At 55.7% G+C, this 17,646-nt stretch overlaps 7 protein-coding genes and 1 non-coding gene across 8 annotated transcripts; 4 read left to right on the top strand and 4 right to left on the bottom strand.

The window, feature by feature from the left end:
* Window positions 1–2,047: 2,047 nt before the first annotated feature.
* Window positions 2,048–2,894, top strand: SLS55_006273 (uncharacterized protein; the record flags this gene model as incomplete). Its single annotated transcript, XM_066777703.1, has 2 exons — window positions 2,048–2,120; window positions 2,278–2,894. The coding sequence occupies 2 exons, from the start codon at window positions 2,048–2,050 to the stop codon at window positions 2,892–2,894; spliced, it is 690 nt and encodes a 229-aa protein (XP_066631798.1).
* Window positions 2,895–3,139: 245 nt separating this feature from the next.
* Window positions 3,140–3,227, top strand: SLS55_006272. The gene has a single exon. It is a non-coding gene; the product is annotated as a tRNA-Asp (tRNA).
* A 1,860-nt stretch (window positions 3,228–5,087) lies between these two features.
* SLS55_006271 (uncharacterized protein) lies at window positions 5,088–6,859 on the bottom strand (the record flags this gene model as incomplete). Its single annotated transcript, XM_066777702.1, has 2 exons — window positions 5,088–5,978; window positions 6,533–6,859. 2 exons carry the CDS (start codon window positions 6,857–6,859, stop codon window positions 5,088–5,090), a joined length of 1,218 nt encoding a protein of 405 aa, XP_066631797.1.
* Window positions 6,860–8,461: 1,602 nt separating this feature from the next.
* EAF3 (Esa1p-associated factor) lies at window positions 8,462–10,469 on the bottom strand (the record flags this gene model as incomplete). Its single annotated transcript, XM_066777701.1, has 4 exons — window positions 8,462–8,649; window positions 8,817–9,672; window positions 9,809–10,055; window positions 10,306–10,469. 4 exons carry the CDS (start codon window positions 10,467–10,469, stop codon window positions 8,462–8,464), a joined length of 1,455 nt encoding a protein of 484 aa, XP_066631796.1.
* A 303-nt stretch (window positions 10,470–10,772) lies between these two features.
* SLS55_006269 (uncharacterized protein) lies at window positions 10,773–11,396 on the top strand (the record flags this gene model as incomplete). The annotated part of the gene is made up of 1 exon (XM_066777700.1): window positions 10,773–11,396. The coding sequence occupies one exon, from the start codon at window positions 10,773–10,775 to the stop codon at window positions 11,394–11,396; it is 624 nt and encodes a 207-aa protein (XP_066631795.1).
* A 431-nt stretch (window positions 11,397–11,827) lies between these two features.
* On the bottom strand, window positions 11,828–13,395 carry SLS55_006268 (uncharacterized protein; the record flags this gene model as incomplete). Its single annotated transcript, XM_066777699.1, has 2 exons — window positions 11,828–13,143; window positions 13,191–13,395. 2 exons carry the CDS (start codon window positions 13,393–13,395, stop codon window positions 11,828–11,830), a joined length of 1,521 nt encoding a protein of 506 aa, XP_066631794.1.
* Window positions 13,396–14,000: 605 nt separating this feature from the next.
* vti1 (t-SNARE VTI1) lies at window positions 14,001–14,807 on the top strand (the record flags this gene model as incomplete). The annotated part of the gene is made up of 3 exons (XM_066777698.1): window positions 14,001–14,180; window positions 14,237–14,646; window positions 14,720–14,807. The coding sequence occupies 3 exons, from the start codon at window positions 14,001–14,003 to the stop codon at window positions 14,805–14,807; spliced, it is 678 nt and encodes a 225-aa protein (XP_066631793.1).
* A 434-nt stretch (window positions 14,808–15,241) lies between these two features.
* On the bottom strand, window positions 15,242–17,436 carry SLS55_006266 (uncharacterized protein; the record flags this gene model as incomplete). Its single annotated transcript, XM_066777697.1, has 2 exons — window positions 15,242–16,446; window positions 16,506–17,436. 2 exons carry the CDS (start codon window positions 17,434–17,436, stop codon window positions 15,242–15,244), a joined length of 2,136 nt encoding a protein of 711 aa, XP_066631792.1.
* Between the last annotated feature and the right edge of the window lie 210 nt (window positions 17,437–17,646).

Below are 17,646 nucleotides of genomic sequence, written 5' to 3'. Positions count from 1 at the left end.
GATTCGTAATGTAGTTTTTCGCTGATGGCGGTAAAGCGTCGCCTCTACAGTAGTACGAACTCCTCTGCTGCACGAAGAGTCGAAGTCGGAACTGTTACACCAACGCAAGGGTGATTCCTGGTATGGTCACGGCACAAGATAGGTAGGTGGTGCAAAATAGGCAGCAGCGATCACAAGGCTGTTTAAGCAGCGCGCTCTGCCTTGCTGAACTTGCCAAATCCACACCCTTCCCACATCTGCAAAACTACTTTTCAACTGTTCAGTATACTCTGCAGGACCAGCATGCAGCATGAAACAAGACCCTCGTCTATCTTCTCTACGGAAGTCTACAGTCTACAAGAACTGTCCCCGACCAGAGGCACAAGGAACACGAGCCATTCCTCCTCCCTCATGATTCCAACCTCCTTCCATAGAACTTCACCCTTCCGCAGTCTCAATGCTTCCCCGTATGACGACGAGCCAGATGAGACCGATGCGTTACAAGCACCACGTGATGCACAAAACAACTCGGCGCAGAGCGTATTGCTGGACCGCCAGGACAGGCCAGGAAGAAGAGAACCTCCCTTGAAAAAATATTTCCCACGTCGCCGGATTGCTCCAAGGCTCGGCAAGTTCGTCATCATCACCAACATTGCTTCGTTGGTTCTTCTGTTGGCCGCTCTGTCCGTCGTGAGCTGCCTCTGGTTCGGCGGCGATGAAAACGCAAGATGGCGTCGCATCATGATCGGAGACTGGATCGGTCAGGCAGTGACCATTTCGTCACTTACCCTTCGTTTGGCGATTGTCACCCAAGCCGGAGCTACCGTATCAATGTTAGCTTCCATATCGATAGAGGCTGACAAGGGGGCTCTGCTGCAAGAAGTGCCAGCCTTGTCCATAGCGCAATACACGAATACGGGCCCGGTAATGTCCGCATTGCCATTCCTGAGGAACAGAAACACGCCAGTGTGTATTATCATCTCCCTGTTAGCTTTCACCACTTCTGTTTCGCAGTTCACCTCAACGATTCTACTTTGGGACGTTGGTTTTGCGAATGTTCTCGGCTTTCCTGTCCAGCACGAACTAGCGACAGGAATCGGGTTCCGCGATTACATCGACAATTTCTACAGACTGCTGGTGCTGAGCCCAAACTACTTCCAATCATCGATAACCTCTTTCCCTACTTTCGCGGAGTGGTCTGAGGACCCGGAACCCATGCCAGAACAAGTTTTGGACACGGGCCCTACAATACGCGCGTTTCTTCCAATTTCGGCTGAGCAAGACCGAACGAGCATCATGGATTTCCAGGGTACTGCATCGCTTTTCGACTCACGCGTGGTTTGCGTACGACCAAAAATTACCGATTGGAACTTCACCGTGACTAATTTGGATGACAACGGGAACAATATACCTTACATGTTCAAGGGTAGAGTGTTGCCGGAGACAATTCCTGACCAAATCGCTGCAGTTTTACGATTCAACGGTTCTGGTGACCCGGACTGCACCGGAACGCCTTTCGAATGTGCGATGGACGATTTTGTCAGCCTGGACAGTGGTCGTGCATTCAAGGCGTGCGTGTTGGATGACGGGGCAGGCGGTCTTATCAACAGACTTGATCCAACACAAAATGGCACCTTGAACTACTCGATGAAACTTCCTTCTCCAATCTCTTGGAGAGCTTCTACCAATACATCCGACGAAGCCTGGCCGATTGAATTAGGGCACGCGGTTCTTTTCTTTGATGCCGTGGCTCCTGCAGACGCTACCGGTGAAAGTATGAGTCTGGGGGACCTTATTAAGGCTTATCCGGATTTTGTGGCGAAAGAGAGAGGAGTATGGTTGGATATCACATCGGAATCGCGTCCCAACGGCACTAGCGTCAGCGTCACCGCATGCTACGATGCATAGTACGTGTTCCAACCCCACGAAACCTGTTCCAAAACACTGAAGCTCCGATAGTTACAATCAGTTTTACTACAATCGCCTTACCCATGTTCAAGAATTCAACATTTCGGCTTCCAGTGACTCGAACCATACGGAACCCAACATCTTGTGCGACTCTGTAGCCATGGAATTTGATACAAGGCCACTGCGTGACCAGCTTGGCGCATCATCGTCCGCCAGAACTCTCAGCGAACGTGGTATACTAAGTCTCAACATAACGAACGTAGACGCCGCCATAAGAAACTACACATCTGAGTTTTCCCCAACTGGATCTTGGAGCGCGACGTTGCAGGTAAGCAGAAAACTTTGCAAGTTTGCCAAATGTAGAAGCTGACTTCTGTGAACGATTTACAGACACCCTTTTCGAAGTGTGGGGCCTCAACTCGTCGATGCCAACCTCTTCCTACAGCTTCGTCAATGATTTGCTCTGGAACCCGCAGGGTGCGGATGACCGTCAGCTGGAGATCACAGTGTCATGCCAGAACTGCTACCAAGACGAGCAGCAGGAGATACCTCAGAACTTATCGGTAGTCACGCTCCCGCCTCTTCTGGGGTCCCTTGTTGCCGACGTTGTGGCTGAAACGGGCAACCCAGCGCTCGCCTGGCAGGCCTTGCTGACGTCGACGACTCGCGCCGCCTATTATGACTGGCTTCCGACCTTCACAGCGAAGAGCAACATTTCTAAAACTTCTATGGTCTATTGTCAAGTGCCGCGGCACAGTCGAGGTTTCTTCATCGTCGTGGCGGACATGGCTGTGCATCTCCTCCTCGTGGCTGGGACGGTCATCTGGTTCTGCAAAGCCACATGCACTACGATGATCAGTGACGCGTGGCATGTCGTTGGGCATTTCAAGTCTCGAGGTGTGAATGAGATGCTGGAAGAGGTAACCGTGGTGGATGATAGTAACGTCAAAGAAGTGATCAAGAACTCGGAAGTGCTTCGAAGGAGGCGGCTGAGATCGGTCGAATAGTTGTTGCTCTGTTTTGAATACAACAATCATCCACTCGGCAATACATGCGTTGAGTCCTCTCTACCTGACCCGTGCACTTAGCTTCATGGCTCATCGAAACCCTGTTCCGCTGTTGACGATATTCCCTGATCTTGTTCGTACCAGTCATTCGACACCAATCCCCGCTTTTTGCAGTATATAATGCCCAGTCTGAACAGCACTTCCATCAATGTCTCAGAACCATCAGCAGCACAGCTGACTAAGCATCTTCGATGGTCTAGTGGTCATGATTTCCGCTTGTCACTATTTAAGTATCAAGCGCGGGAGACCGGGGTTCGATTCCCCGTCGGAGAGTTACGGAATATCTTTTTGCTCTTGGAATGCGTGGTTGGGTGTTGTGTTGGGCATGCGGCGGGTGGGGCAAAAGTTTTATACAAAGGATCGGCGTGTCACGGGATTGGTTGCTGGACTCGGTTAGCTTCGCCGATCCCTCTTTAGTAGCCGCGGCGGGTGACATAAGAAATTGCCCACCCACCCGCACCTGCCTTACACAGATGCCGCATCATCATATTTATAGGCATTTGAATACAGGAGCCGGAAGCAAATACACGCGTGTTTAAAGCTTATATTTATATCCAGATCTTGTATTCAACTATCCATCCTATGTCGAATCTTTCTACGCGGCAGATGCGGGCGGGCAATTCCTTTGGTCACCTGCCGTGTAGCTACTCATCCTCGCAACTGGAACCGTGAAGAAGTGGGAGTGGGGAAAGACGGCGTTGCAGCGCAGCATCACGCCGGATCCGGCAGAACTACTGCTGACAGAAAAACTTGGAAATGTAGGTACGTGTAACGGTGAGTCGCCCTGGCTAAATTCCACCGCTGCATAGCCAAGCCATAGACCGAAGCGCAACACAGCCACTAACCAAAATTTGGGAGTGCAGCGAAGTGCGTCCGAGACTGTAGCGGCTCAACTTTCTTGAGATCGGCGGCCCCCGCCTCACTCACAAAAGAACTGCGCAGCCAAAACTTTAGAGTCACGAGAACATCACTTTCGCCAATGTCCACCGCGCCGACGCTCCGTGCCTAAATCAGGCACTCCACTATTTGAAGGAGGATTCCACGTCACGCACACATACATGCCAAGAGATGTCGTACGACCATTAGAAGTGAGCACAGTGTAGCCGACCGGCCATCGCGTGTGTGCTCCCTTCCCACGTAGAACGGCCCTTGTGCAAGTTACGAGGGTATGCGCGTCAGGCCACGACAACAAGTGTAGATCATTTTAGCTGTAAGCAGATGAAATGAGTTCCCTACGACGGCGCAGGAATCAGGAGTTCAAACTTTTTTGGGTCCAAAGATATTGAGTGTGCGTGCGGTAAAGAAGGAACGCCAGAGGAGCTTGGACGCCGATGGCAGAGCGCCTCACCCCGACTACGCCACAAGCAACGGCCACTCTTCCCCCCACTCAGACGCTCTCCGTCACCCTGTTTCATCGTCATTGGATACCCCGCTATCCGCGTGCACATCAAACGAGAACTCCCTCTTCATCGGCACGATGCAGCAGATCTTCCCGCAAAAACGCTTGCCCTCATTTTCGGGCCGCAATGACATCACACCTGAGACGATCTCGCCAACCCCGGCTTTCCTTAATGAGCAACCACCACCTCACATCCTCATCATGATGATCGAACCCTTGGGACATTGTTCGTATCAGAATTTTTTTCCCATCATCTACCGGACACGAGTCCGCTTAGTTTCTTGCCTTGATTTTGGACCACTGAAATCGTCATCGACCACCGCTCATGCTGCCTATGCTCGCTCTCATCTAGAATGTCTCCGTACAAGCCATCTCTGTACAAAGGTTCCGGCCTCTCCCAGGGCTCTTACGCATCATTTCGCTTCGTCGTGTATTAGAAGATAAAAAAGAAGAGATAGGAAAACGCCAAACCCGATCTTGCTCTCTTTTGAGGTCGTGTAATTAGAATGGAAAAATCAAAGGGCAGAACCCGAGACCCAGGGTATCATCAAGACTTGAGGAAAGGAAAACTGTAGCCCAGAACCTTCTGCGCCATCGCTCTAAGAAGCAAGGCGTCAAGCAACAAAAAAAAAACAAGAGGAAAAACCAAAGGTCTGAACACCAACATCGGATGCCTCGCTGCGTAAGTGGTATTCTTGCAGACTTTACACCGCATTTTTGGGAAGCCGCAGTAGCTACTCCTTCACCAAACTTTGCGTTGGTGAGCTCGGTGGCTTGGTGGTAGTAGTTGATCGATGCGAACTCCCAGGTCGACTTGTCGATGGGGATTCCGGAAGAGGGTGCGCAGGCGCATGCACTTCCGGAGCAGCTCCGTCGCCGCCGATTGCAGCTTCTTCGTCCCATGCGTCGCCTCGCAGCATAGCGCGTTCAAATTCTCGGAGATCGGCTGCCTCCCTGTGAGCGCTGTCAAGCCCCAGCCTTGCAGGATCGATATCCATGTAGGCGTCCTTGAACAGCTTCTCACGGTCTTTCCTGTAATCTCTGTATGAACCCTCCTCCTCTTCCGCTTCCTCTGCGACGCTGCCCCCCAAGTCGATGCCGAAATCCCAAGGCTCGACACACAATGCCTCTTGATCGGCGCGACCGTACACTTCGTGATTATGGGGATACGTCTTGAGGAGCAGGTTTTCGGAGCGAGCGGCGGAGCTGCGGCTGCTGTCAAGCGTGCTTGCAGCGCCCATAGTAGGCGCGCCGCTGTGGCGACGGTTGGCGTAATCCACGGAACCGCGTGTGGTAACCGTATGGCTGTCTGAACGACGCAGAAGCTTCCCGTTGGGAGTCGTCAAGGCTGAGGGCGGCGAAGAAACCGGCTCGCCGTTGAGCATATTAGGCTGTATAGATGCGTGGCGGCCGCGAGCCGTGCGGTTTGAGTGGTAGTTGAAGCGGCTCCCATTCTCTGTCGCGGTCCCAGTGCCTGATGACCGCCCGTCGAACGACCGTAGGTTGAACAGGCGTCTAAGAAGTGTCCACGTGTACGGGAGGTTGGCCACGAGGAGGGATGTGCTACTTTCCCGTGTGTACCAATACGTCCACAAACCGCCGAACGGGTTTGTGAACGAGTAGTACTTGTTTAGTATCGATGCAAGGATCACAAAAACTCCAATGCCAAAGATTAGGCCAACAACCAGTTTCCGATGCAAGGGCAGGCGGCTCCGGACGATCATCTGCAGGGCCAGGACGAGAAGGAACATGTCCGAGGAAATGTTAAAGACGGCGTTCGTGATGAGGTGATTCGTCGCGGCGTTGCATTGCGTGTTTGGTGTCGGAACAGCCCAATAATTGGGGAAAGGACGGCACCACACGCCGAAGTAAAAGATCTCCATGAAGACGAACCCAAAGGTGACGTAGATGGAGAGTATCTTCACTGCGATATTTTCTTTTAGGGCAATGCTGAGGCCGAAAGTCAGCACGGCGGCATTGGCGCCAAGGGAAAGAGTGGAAACATACGTTAGGCGATAGTACATGATCAGAAGGCACGCCTGTGACCAGGGTTAGCATAAATTTTTAAACGACGGTGCATGTGGGGGCGCTGCAACGTTCGCCGGAATGGGAGTCGGCGCAGGCTGCTGCCTATGGCGTCCCAACGAGCGCGCGTCCAGTCCCGTAGCGGTGTACGAACCTTGACCGCCCAAATCGTCACACATTGGCACTGCTCGACGACGAGCACCAGTTTGCTGCCAAATCTTCGCTCCGCGACATCTGGAGGCGTCAAAGAGTCCATGTCGAATCCGGGAGGCAGGAGGTTGCTTTCGGTGAAGGCGACGATGTTGATGGTTACAATTAAGGTCGTGTAGGAACAGAGGGCCAAGGCTATGATGTAGTCGTCGATTTGAAGCTTCCGCAGGTCGCCGCGGAACAGCAGAATGCGCGACGCAAAGCGCGCGGCGGCCACGAAGATGACGAGCGAGTACCATATCCACGACTCCTCCTTGAGGGGTAGGCCCATCGTGGACAGAGACAGAGCGGGCAGGACGAGATGGGGCGAGACTGGGAATGAAAGACGAGGGCTCGGGTCGAGGCTGGCTATGAGTAGCAGGCGTGGAATTGGCTCTCAGGACTCGACGAGAAGTTCATGGTAGCATGGGCGGCGGCGGACCGAAGGCAGCGTGGACAGCGGGCTGGAGCGCGCTGGGTCACGGATTGCAAGAAAAGATAAGCAGGTGAGGTACAAGGAAGGGACGGGTACGAGTCGGCAGTGGGCTGAATAATAATAGATCGTCGGGTCGGGATGCGTGGCGACGGGCGTGCAGGAAGCGTGACGCGGGTTTGGCAGCTCAAAAGGGCCGCCGGAAGCTGGGGGTCGAGGTAAGCGCGGCGCGGATCCTGGGTGGGAGGATTTTGAGGCGCGGGGGTTATGTGAAGCTCAATAATGGCGGGCTGGTTAGGCGCCTGCGAGCGCAAGCGGAGACTGCACCGCCGAATCAAGCCTGGTGCGCTGGCGAGTGGCCTGTCGCCCACGTCACTGGGATGCGGGATCGTCGCAGAGCATCCGGGCTCTGGACCGCTCGAGCACGCAGTCGACAGAGGCTGAAGCTGAGCTGAGAGAGCGCACGCACGGCGAATCTTCGCAGCGCCCGCTTGCGTTTCTCCGCCGCCTCAGCACCGGCGCCCGTCTCTGCGGCAGTCTGTGAGTGCGGCACCGCTGTGGCTTGAGCCTGTGCCTGCCGGCTCGCGCGCGCCGCCCATGGCCCGATGCGGCGAGGTGTGTTTCTGTCTCTGTTGTGTGCTCGAGACCAGACGAGCCCAACGATCGCTGGGCCCCGAGTCCATCCCGCCGCATCCCTGTGGCCCTTGCCTGGCCCTACCCGCCGCCTCGGTAATTTGCCCATCCAAAACGTGAGGCTGCTGGTGCCACTCGCCATGCCAAAGCCGGCCACCCGGCCTCACACCTCGCTCAGGCGTCGGGGAAGCGCGGCCGAGGGCTCGTCGGCCCCAGCTGCGGGTACCTCGCCGCGACACGCACCACTAGGTGCCCCCGTGCCAGCCGCCATCGTCCGCACATTATTGCGCGAGCCCGCCGCCGCCATGTGGCTTTCGAGGGACCATTGCTGGATCGTTTTATGGGGATTTTCGAGCTACGTCTTTGCTCAACTACGGTTCCTGACATGCGTCATGTTCCAGGATGCTGGCTAGAATAATCTGGTGTACAGTAACTTTTGGTCCTTCGCCCCTGACCGGAACGTCCCGTCATTCATCAAACGGCCTGGCCAACCAACACGATGTCTGCCGGAGAGAGCTGTCGTGAGTGTGACTTAATGCCAAGCCCGTGCACGCTTCCGAACGGGACCCAAGCCCACGCCAACGGTAGCAACAGGCGACCGGGCAGGGGCCTCTGCAGAAAATCTCGGGGAAGAGGGAAACTCGTCAGAAATCAAATCGCGCCCATCACCAGTGGACCCCTCCCACTGTCCACCAGATGGTCCAGGTTGCCACGCGAACGCCCAGTGCGCCTCCACGAATACCAGAAACGACCAATGCAGGAGGGCACGCTCCAACCGTTGCAAACCGCCCACGGCTAGCTGTGGTATCTGCTTTCCCCCACGCCCCATCAGCGCCTCTCGTCGCCCTTAGCCTTGTCGACGTACTCGCTGCCAGCCGTTTCGTACTCCGACACAAACACCTTGCCCACCGTTTCATCCTTGTTGAGCCACATGGTGATTTTGACCAGCTCTTCGCGGAGCCGGTTCACTGACTGGGGGTCCATGTTCGTCTGTGCGATTAGCTCCGGTAATGACACTGTTCAATTGGTCAGCCTTGGCACTCGGGAATAAGTAATCACACAACAGCAACAGCGCGCACCAGGAGGCGAACGCATCTTGCCAAGCATCAAGCGACATTGCCACACTCCCACGGTTGTGGTGACTTCATGTAGACGATCATCTGGAACATGGTGTTTCACGTACCGAAGAGACGGAGCAGATGCTCGCCACCGTAGATCTCGCTCATCGTCTTGCCCGCCAGATCGTCCGTGGGGCTCTCCGTCCTCTTGAAGTACTCCAGGTACTGGTCGCGTTCGAAGCGGTACAGGAGGATACGGCCAAGAGCCTTGTTGAAGTACTCCTTGACACCGGCGATGATTTCCTCGAGTATGTCGGCTTCGGCGCTGCCTGGCACGCGCTTGGGCGCTTCCTGCTCGTCATACATGTCGAGAATAGCGCTGACAGGAACGTCGACAGGAAGTTTGATGAGCTGAAGGTTCTTGGTAATGTTCTCCCAATCGTCAACCAGAAGCGACTTGAGCCTGTCAGGCATGTGAAGGCGGATGGCTGGCCTTGTGCGGAAAGCCTCCTCCTGTTGTGCAAGTATTAGCAAGTACTCATGTGGAACATGCCAAATGCAGTGCAGAACAGTAACGCAGATGGAAAGTACATCGGAATCGTCGGTCTCAGTTCTGCACCAATTCTTGAGGACGGTGAGATAGGCCGTAGTAGGCCGCTGATTGGCGAGTTTGGTCCGCTTGGCTGGCCGTTCGATTGTCTCGGCCTTATTCTCTTGCTCTTTTCTCTTTCTCTTCTTGTCCTTCTTTTCTTGAGGCGGCCTGCTCTCCCGAGAGGGCGCCTTCTTCTTCTTCGAGGCATTACTCTCCTTGGGAGCTTGCCTTCCTTGGTTCCGCTCTCTTCTCTGCGCAGATCGTCTGCCCAGATGGGCAGCGTCCATGGCTGGGGCCTCAGTTCCCTCGGGGATCGCAGAACGACGGGTAACAACCATGGTGATGCAGAGCGATTCGGAGGATTGGAAAGGTTTGAAAGTGTCGCAGAGCTAAAGAGCAGAGAAAGAACGACACAGAAATACGACGAAGCATATGCGAAAAGGGTACAATAGAACAATTGTGACAATAGGAAGTTGAAACACAATGACAAGCAGAGTGACGCGAAGCGAAAGTGAGGCGACCTACCCTCTCGACCTCAAAGTCTCTGCCCCTCTTGCGGCCTGCAAGACTCGTCGATGCCACAGGCGTCTCACGGCCCTCGCTGCCACGTGCAGAGCCGGTGTCGGGCTTCTTCTTGTGCGAAGTCGCCGCCGTTTTCTGGGCCTGGGAGCCGCGACGCATGGCTTCCAACTCTTTCTTGAGGTTGTTTGCTAGCTCGCGGTTCTCGTCATTCAGCTTACGCAGCCGATCCTGCGGAACCCAATCGTCCCACCTAGCACGTTTGTTAGCAACGTCGAAGTCACGGGCAACCGTCATGCTGAGGCCTTGGAAAGTGAGGCAGTGGTGAATGAAGCCCCAAAAACCGGAGGCTCGCACATCAACAGCGGCGCAGCAAACAGGTACGGAAGTGTTTCGGGGGAACGGGGTGTTGGTCGGCGAGCAGCAGCGAAGTGAGAACAAGGAGACGCGGCTGCAGCTAGCCATGAAGCGGTGACGGGACCGGTGAAAGAAAGCGCACTTACGTGGACTTCCAGCCTTTGTAATGGACTTTGTACAGGTACGCGCTCTTCTTATCGTTGGGGTCTAGGGCCTTCACATCAAGAACTTTGGCCTCGTAGAGAAGCTCGTGATGGAAGCACAATGCCTTCTCGTCCTTGGCAAACATAGGCTGCGATGCAGGCGCCATTACGGGTGCGAAGGGGTGGCGCGAGGATGAAGTTGACAGGAAGCAGGATCAGCAAGGCAGTAGCGAGTCGGAAGGGGGTTCTGGAGGCCGGGTCTTGATGCGGCGTTCACGTGGTTACGGGTATGGCTGCGCAGGAAGGAGCGAAGAAAGACCCGTTGGCGGCTTTCTCTGGGCGACGCCCCGACGCGTCGACTCCCGTCCTCGCTTGTTCCACGGCGCGTCCGCCACCAACGCGTCACTCGCACGCCCGCACTCGGACCTGCGCTCTTCTCTGCCCTCGCACTGCTGCTCTCCGCCGCGATCATGGCGCCGAACGAGTCCTCGATCCTCTCCAACTTCCTGCTTCCTCCCGCGCCGCTTCAGACCATCATCACCCTGCGCCAATTCACCGACCTCTTCCCGCGCACCCACCAGTCCAATCCCGCCATACCCAAGCTGTACCGCGAGCTACAGCACCAACGTGCCATTGATACCGACGACGTGAAACGCAACATTGCCGCTGAATGCAAACGCGGCGAACGGCAGGCGCGCGAGGTCGCACGAGCGCGGAGGCGCGATGAAGCTGCCGACAGTGCTTCCGCCGGCCTCACGCGCCAGGAGGAGATGGATGTGAAGCTGGAAGAAGATATGCACGGACGCGCTGGTGCTACCGCGCAGATGGGTGCAGGCAGATCGAAGAAGCGGACAGCGGTGGCAGTCGCTGAGGACATGGAACAAGCTGAGCGGGACCTCGAAGAGGAGATCGCGGGAATTGAGGAAGAAACTGAGGCGGTGTTGGAAGACCTCAGAAATACCATTGGTGATCTCAGCGATCTGAGATATGGCCGATTCAACAAGCCAGCTGCCGGCGGCGAGGAACTGGGGCAGGAGACAGTAACCACTCTCCGGCAACTACAGGAGGTGTGTCAGGATATTGGAAATGGTTGACGCACCAACCCATGGACCTCAAACACCACGGCTTTCACTTCCTACACAAGAGCCCTTGGGCTTTCAAGAGCTTTTTGGAGTTCAGCAAGCATCGACACGCTACAGGCATGCACTGAAGGATCAGCTGGCACCCAGTAGTGGGAACCTGCAAGAAGACTTGCATTCATGGGAAACTCCATGTCAGTATTGTGTTCTTGGTATACAGCGAGCACCCGGAGTTAATCCTCTTTGTATAGAACACCACCGCCGGCATAGATTGCTCGTAGACCGATGGCGGCTTGCTTAAGTAAGGTATATAAGCGCATACAGCATACCTGACAGATTGACAGTAGGAAAGACGCGAGCATGAGGAGAGGGTATAAGAATTTACTACGCCTCAGGGCCTACCAACGAGGAACGAAATTCTGGTATTTGGCACCAGTTATGAACACTTATGCAGCCTTTCCCTTTCCTGTCCTACGCTTCAAGGCTCCAGTCGAAGCCACCGCAGTCTCCACCAACCTGATCCATATCAAGAAGATAACAACAAAGACACGGACGATATAATCCTTCATTGTGAAATGAGGCTTATTTCCTCTGATGAATTTCGTCTCGACCCTCTCCCACGGCACGTCGCCATCCAAGCCCTCACAAGCCACTCTTATCCCAGACATAAATCCGTCCTCATGGAAGCCATAGCCAGTCCAGGCGCCGGCATACCAAATGCCTCTGGTGCCTTGAATTTTAGGAAGCAGCTCCTGCGATTTGACTGCTGCAGCAGTGTACAGTGGGTGCGTATATTGAATGGCTGCCTGCGTGAGCTCTGGCCTTGGCATGTGTGGCGGGTTCATGGTGACAAGCACGTGGCCGTACTCTGATACGGGAATGTGCTGCAAAATGTTCATGTTGTACGTCAGAGACACTGTGCTTAGTGCGCCTGTCGGAGAACCTTTGGAGGCTGATGGATTAGACACCTTGGGTCTCAGTGCCGTCGGAGAGCTTGTTGTGAGGTAGTTCCACGACGACCAAGCAGCCTCACGGCGGGGCATGAGCGCGAGGTCTGAATGCAAAAAGACGGTGTTGGGGCTTGTGTGAAAGGCGCTCATGATCTCTTTCTCCTCGGTCGTGGCGGAAGCGGAGATGATGCCTCTGGCCTGGTCGCCATGGCATGCTAGAACAACATCGTCGAAGGTTTCTCGTTGGCCGTTTGGAAGCTCGACAACCACCTTGTCATCTTCATTCGTAACGCTCTTCACGGGAGCCGAGAGATGAACTCTGTCGGATGGGAAGTCCCGCATGACCGCATTAATGTAGGATCGCGAACCTTCCTTGACAGTCAACCACGGCGGTCGTACGCTGATGGTGCTAAGGAGGTGATGGTTCCAGAGGAAGCGAATCAATGTTAGGGCAGGGAACTCTAAAGCACATTTATCGGCACCGGTGCTCCATACGCAGGCAGTCATAGGGATCAGGTAGTCGTTTCTGAAGCTGTCAGAATATCCTTCGCGATCCAGATACTCCCCGATGCTGAGGTCAAGGTCGACACCTGAGTCATCCTGGAGGAGATCGAGAGCGAATTGGTTGAAGCGGATAATGTCGAATATCATGCGCCAATGGGAGAGACGGAAAAGATTTTGACGCTGAGCAAAGATGGACGATAGTGAGGTTCCTGACCATTCGAATGCTCCCTCGTCGCGAGTGACGCCAAAAGTCATGGCAGTCTCCACGGTCTCAACGTTGAGCTCCTTGAGGAATGCGATGAAGTTTGCTTGAAGAGATCAACAGACGTCCGTCCAAGCACAAGGGCCGACTTACGATAAGTGGCAGTATTAAGCACGATAAAACCGGTGTCGACTGGAGTCTTGCGGTCTTCATGGCTGAACTGCACGGTATTGGTGTGGCCGCCCAGACGGTCGGCTGCCTCAAAGAGGTGCACTTCGTGAGGGGTATTTCTCAGGGCATAGAGGGCTCCAATGCCGGTGACTCCGCTGCCCACAACTGCAATCCTCTTCTTCTCCATGTTGTTGATGTTTGGTGGTCGTTTGCGATCAAGAGTGGGACTGACTTCCAGAAGCAGCAGGTGCTGACATCATCCGGCTACGAGAGCTGAGAGACAGACAATCGCGGAATCAAAGAATGAAAGGCTGTCTGAGTGAGATGGTTGGAGAGAAAGAAAAGGACTGCGAAAGCAAGCCCCGGAACACTACTAAAACGATCGCAAGGCGGAATGTAGCAGGGGGTGCATTCGATGCACGAGCAGGGATCGGTGGCTGGGGCCGGGGGCGCGCCAAGGTCCAAGCCAGGAACGGCCAGCGACTCCGGCCGCGGCGACATTCCACCTCCTCCGCTCGGCCACCGCTCGACGCCAACCACGCTGCGTGACGACCCCACCGCCAACCTCGAGATACCCCCCGCATCTTCTGTTTATCGGCCTTGCTCGTGCTGGACCCTCGAGCCCTCGCCTCTGTAACGACTCACGACCGCACCTTCCACCGACCGCGCAACCCGCCTGCCTCCACCCTAGGCATCAACCACTCCGCGAAGAACGCATTCTTTGTCCCAACTGAAGCGGACTGCGACAGTTTCCCGCTAGTCTAGGTTGACGTAGCATCGAAAGCAGCAGCCATGGCGGACATTATGGATTCAGAGGCTGGCTCGGAGCGCTTCGCCAGCTACGAGGCCGAGCTCAAGTTGGTCCAGGCGGACCTGCAGCAGAAGCTCGACCAGATCCCCGAGCTGTCCGGCGAGCCCAGGAAGGCCGCGATACGGCAGGCCGAGCGTGCCCAGGAGGAGGCGAAGGAGCTGGTAAGACTCGGAAGCGGGTGCGGGAAGCAAGACCCGATACTAACCAACACGCCCAGCTCGACCAAATGCGCATCGAGAAGCCCAACATTCCCGGGCCCGCCAAGAACAAGGTCAACCAGCGCTTTCGCAACCTGCAACACGATGTCGATGAGCTTGGCCGCAAGCTGACGTCGCTGGCTTCGGACCGCCGTGCCCTGTTCGGCAACCGCTACTCGGACAACCCCACGGCCGACGACCAACTCGAACAGCGCCAACAGCTGCTTTCGGGTACCGACCGCTTGGAGCGTAGCAGTGGCCGCCTGAGGGATAGCCACCGCATTGCTCTGGAGACTGAGGACATTGGCCGCAACACGCTGGCAGACCTGGCGACGCAGAGGGAGACCATTGAGAGGACGAGGCAGAATCTGCTGGAGAGCGAGGGCTACACGGACAGGAGCATCAAGACGCTGAGGGGGATGGCTCGTAGGTACTGTCTCCCTATTAACCCGACCTCTGGCCGCTTGCCGCGAACCCTCTTGCTGATACAATCTTAATCGCAGGATGGCTACGAATCGGGTGATTACGATTGCGATCATCACTGCTCTTGTTCTTCTTATCATCGCGGTTATTGTCAGCAAGTTCAGGTGATCCGGTGCAGGTCCAACATGGGGTTGTATGATTTATTCTCGAAGACGGCGTTCAGGAAGACACAGAAGGAGGAGCTGGGAAGCGATTCATCAATGACATCTTTTGACCAACATTACCCTTGCCACAAACTTCTCCTGCGACCCTCAATTGTACCAGAATGCCATTCTCTCAGTTTGATTAATGATTCACAACAAAGCACAGCGCGTTGCAAAAGCATTAAGCCCACCTACCTATCTCATTTATGTGGGTATGTCTTGAGATGCTTATAAGTTTTTCAAGCTCACATCGACGTCTGAAAGAAGAGTGTACTATCCTACCTGGATGTTGAGAGATCAAATATTTTGCAACCCATTGCGGGCTTAAGTGTGCTCATTAAGTATATCGTATCTATGTTCATTAATCCGGAGCAACGTGGAGCTCCGCTGTGTATTCTCTCACATCGCCGTCTGTGTTTCGACCTTCTCCTTTTCCTTTCCTGCACCGCCCGATCCGCCCAGCCGGAGCTTCTCAGTCGTCCACTCCATCAGACTTTGCTTACTCTTCGTCTCCACCTCCTTCTCCAAGGCCTCGGCTTCTTCGTCCGCATCCTTGCTCCCCACCTTTGCTTTCTCCTGGCCTTCGGCCTCTTTCTTCTCCTCCTCCTCGGCCTTCCGCATCTCTTGCTCCTCCCTCTCGACCTCTTCCAGGTCCACATCCTCGAAACCGATCTTCTTGAGGATCCGGCCCGCCAGGTAACGATAGCGCGTGTGACCCGAGACCATATCACTAACATCCACGTTCTCGACTCCCCTCACACCTTCGACCTTCTGCAGACCCGCAACACCGTATTGGATGCTAGACGTGCGGTACAGGAAAGCGAGAATGTAGTCGTTAGTGGAGTAGACGTTGACAACGCGGCCGGACACGACGCTGCGCATGCGGCGCCAGTCGGCGGCGGTGGATGGCGTGGGCGCGCCGAGCAGGACGACGCTTTCGACCAAGCCGAAGGCCTTACGCTCTGCGAGGGTCTGCAAGCAGGAGTAGATGACGCGGGCGCCGAGCGAGTAGCCAACAAGGGTCACCGGGCGCTCACCCTGGGCGCGGTTGATAAGGGCATCAGCGAGTACCTGGCCGGCCATCTCGCTGCGGGCCTTGGCCACGCTGAACGGGTTGTCGACGACGCGGCTGATCTTGAGCAGTCCGATGGGCCAAAGGGCGGCCGTCAGGCTGGCGAAGACGGTGCGCTTGATGATCTCGCTTTTGGCGTAGCCCCACGCCGCACTCTTGACCATGCCGATGAGTGCGTTGCCCAGGTTCAACATCGCCTCGAGCTCATATCGTAGTGCGAAGCCCTCGATGGACGGTGCGATGACCCGCCAAGGCTCAACCACTTCATCCTTGTTGGTCAGCCAGCCCGAGATGCCGATCGCGACGCGTAGGCGTCGGTGCTCCTTGTCGAGCTTGCGCGGATGGTGGAAGTCCTGAATCGGGACGAAGCCGAAGTCTGAGATCTCTTTGGCGTACTGGTCCATCATCCTACCGGTCATGCGGCCGCCATAAGCGCCAAAAAGGCCGCCCACGATGACGCTGCTGGAAGCAACCGCTCCCAAGTAACCGGCTGCAGCAGTGGCACCGAGACCAAGTCCTCCCATTACGGAACCTAAAGAACATTTGTTAGCTGTGTGAATGAGTAATGGGTGCGAAGTATTGTCAACATACCCAATCCAGCAGCCAGCAGAGGAGCCGCCAAACCACCAGTGATTCCCACAACAGCAGCACCAGCGACGGAAGCTAGTCCGACTTTCCACTTCCGGCTTGTAGCATTCTCCTCTGCCTTCTTTTTCGTCTCCTCTTCCGCCGACATCTTATGGGCCGCCTCCAACAGGCCTCTGGCCACCCTCTTCTCGTCATCGGTCAAGAACTCCACATCCAGCCGCAAGCTGCTTGTCAAATAGAGCAGCAAGATCCTCGAGTGAGCCGAGTAATGCTCCAAGCTCAACAGCAACAGCAGCATCGAATGCAGCACCAACGCCCGCCTCTCCTCGCCGAGTTTGAGGAGCGGCGTCTCAATCGGCGGGTACAGCTCCCTCAACGCCTTGCCCATCTCCTCGTCCGGCGACCGCCCGGCCGAGCTTGACGACAGCGTCCGCTGCCTCGTGCCGTCCTTGGGCTCCGACTTGGCCGTGGCGGCCTTCTTCTGGCCCTGCGCCGTCTCCTTGGAGTTGACGACCTCTCCGACCCGCATCAGCACCGCGTCGCGCCAGTCGTCGAAGAAGTTGAGCGCCGCCTTCTTGAGCTCCTGCATGGCCGGCGCCGAGAGCTCCTTCTCGCGCTTCTCGCGCTCCTTGCGCTGCCTGTCCAACGCCTCGACGTCGACGCTGCCGGCGTCCAGGTTGGGGTTGCGCAGCGCGTCGTCGCCCGTCAGGTCTTCTTCCGGTGGTGAGGCGGCATCGCTGGTGGCGTAGCGGGCGTCGAAGGCGTCGGTGATAGTGGCTCGCATCGACTCGAGGCAGTTGGCGAGCAGGAGCGTGAGCTCGCTGCGGAGCTCGGGCGTCTCCAGCACGGTGGTGAGGGATTGGTCGTCTTCTTGTTTCTTCTGGCCTTCATCGTCCTTGGACCAGGGCATGTGCCCTGAGAGCATCTTCGACATGGTTCGTGGGCCGGGGTTGGAACGGGTTTCTGGCGCCGGGTTGATGTGGATGGACCAAAAGAGCTGCGAAGTATTTTGCAAGCTTCTAAAATGAGAACTGGCATCTATGTGGGGTGATGCGAAGCAAGGAAGTGTTGTGGGTAGCTCTATGAGTTACTGATGACGTATATGGCTTGGCTGCTTCCTGCAGGGTCCGTTGCGATGGCTTAT

This window comes from Diplodia seriata (assembly GCF_021436955.1).
Source record: "Diplodia seriata strain FDS-637 chromosome Unknown scaffold_6, whole genome shotgun sequence".
NCBI classification, from domain to species: domain Eukaryota; kingdom Fungi; phylum Ascomycota; class Dothideomycetes; order Botryosphaeriales; family Botryosphaeriaceae; genus Diplodia; species Diplodia seriata.
The sequence above is the reverse complement of the archived record's forward strand: the minus strand, read 5'-3'. Positions and strand labels throughout refer to the sequence as shown.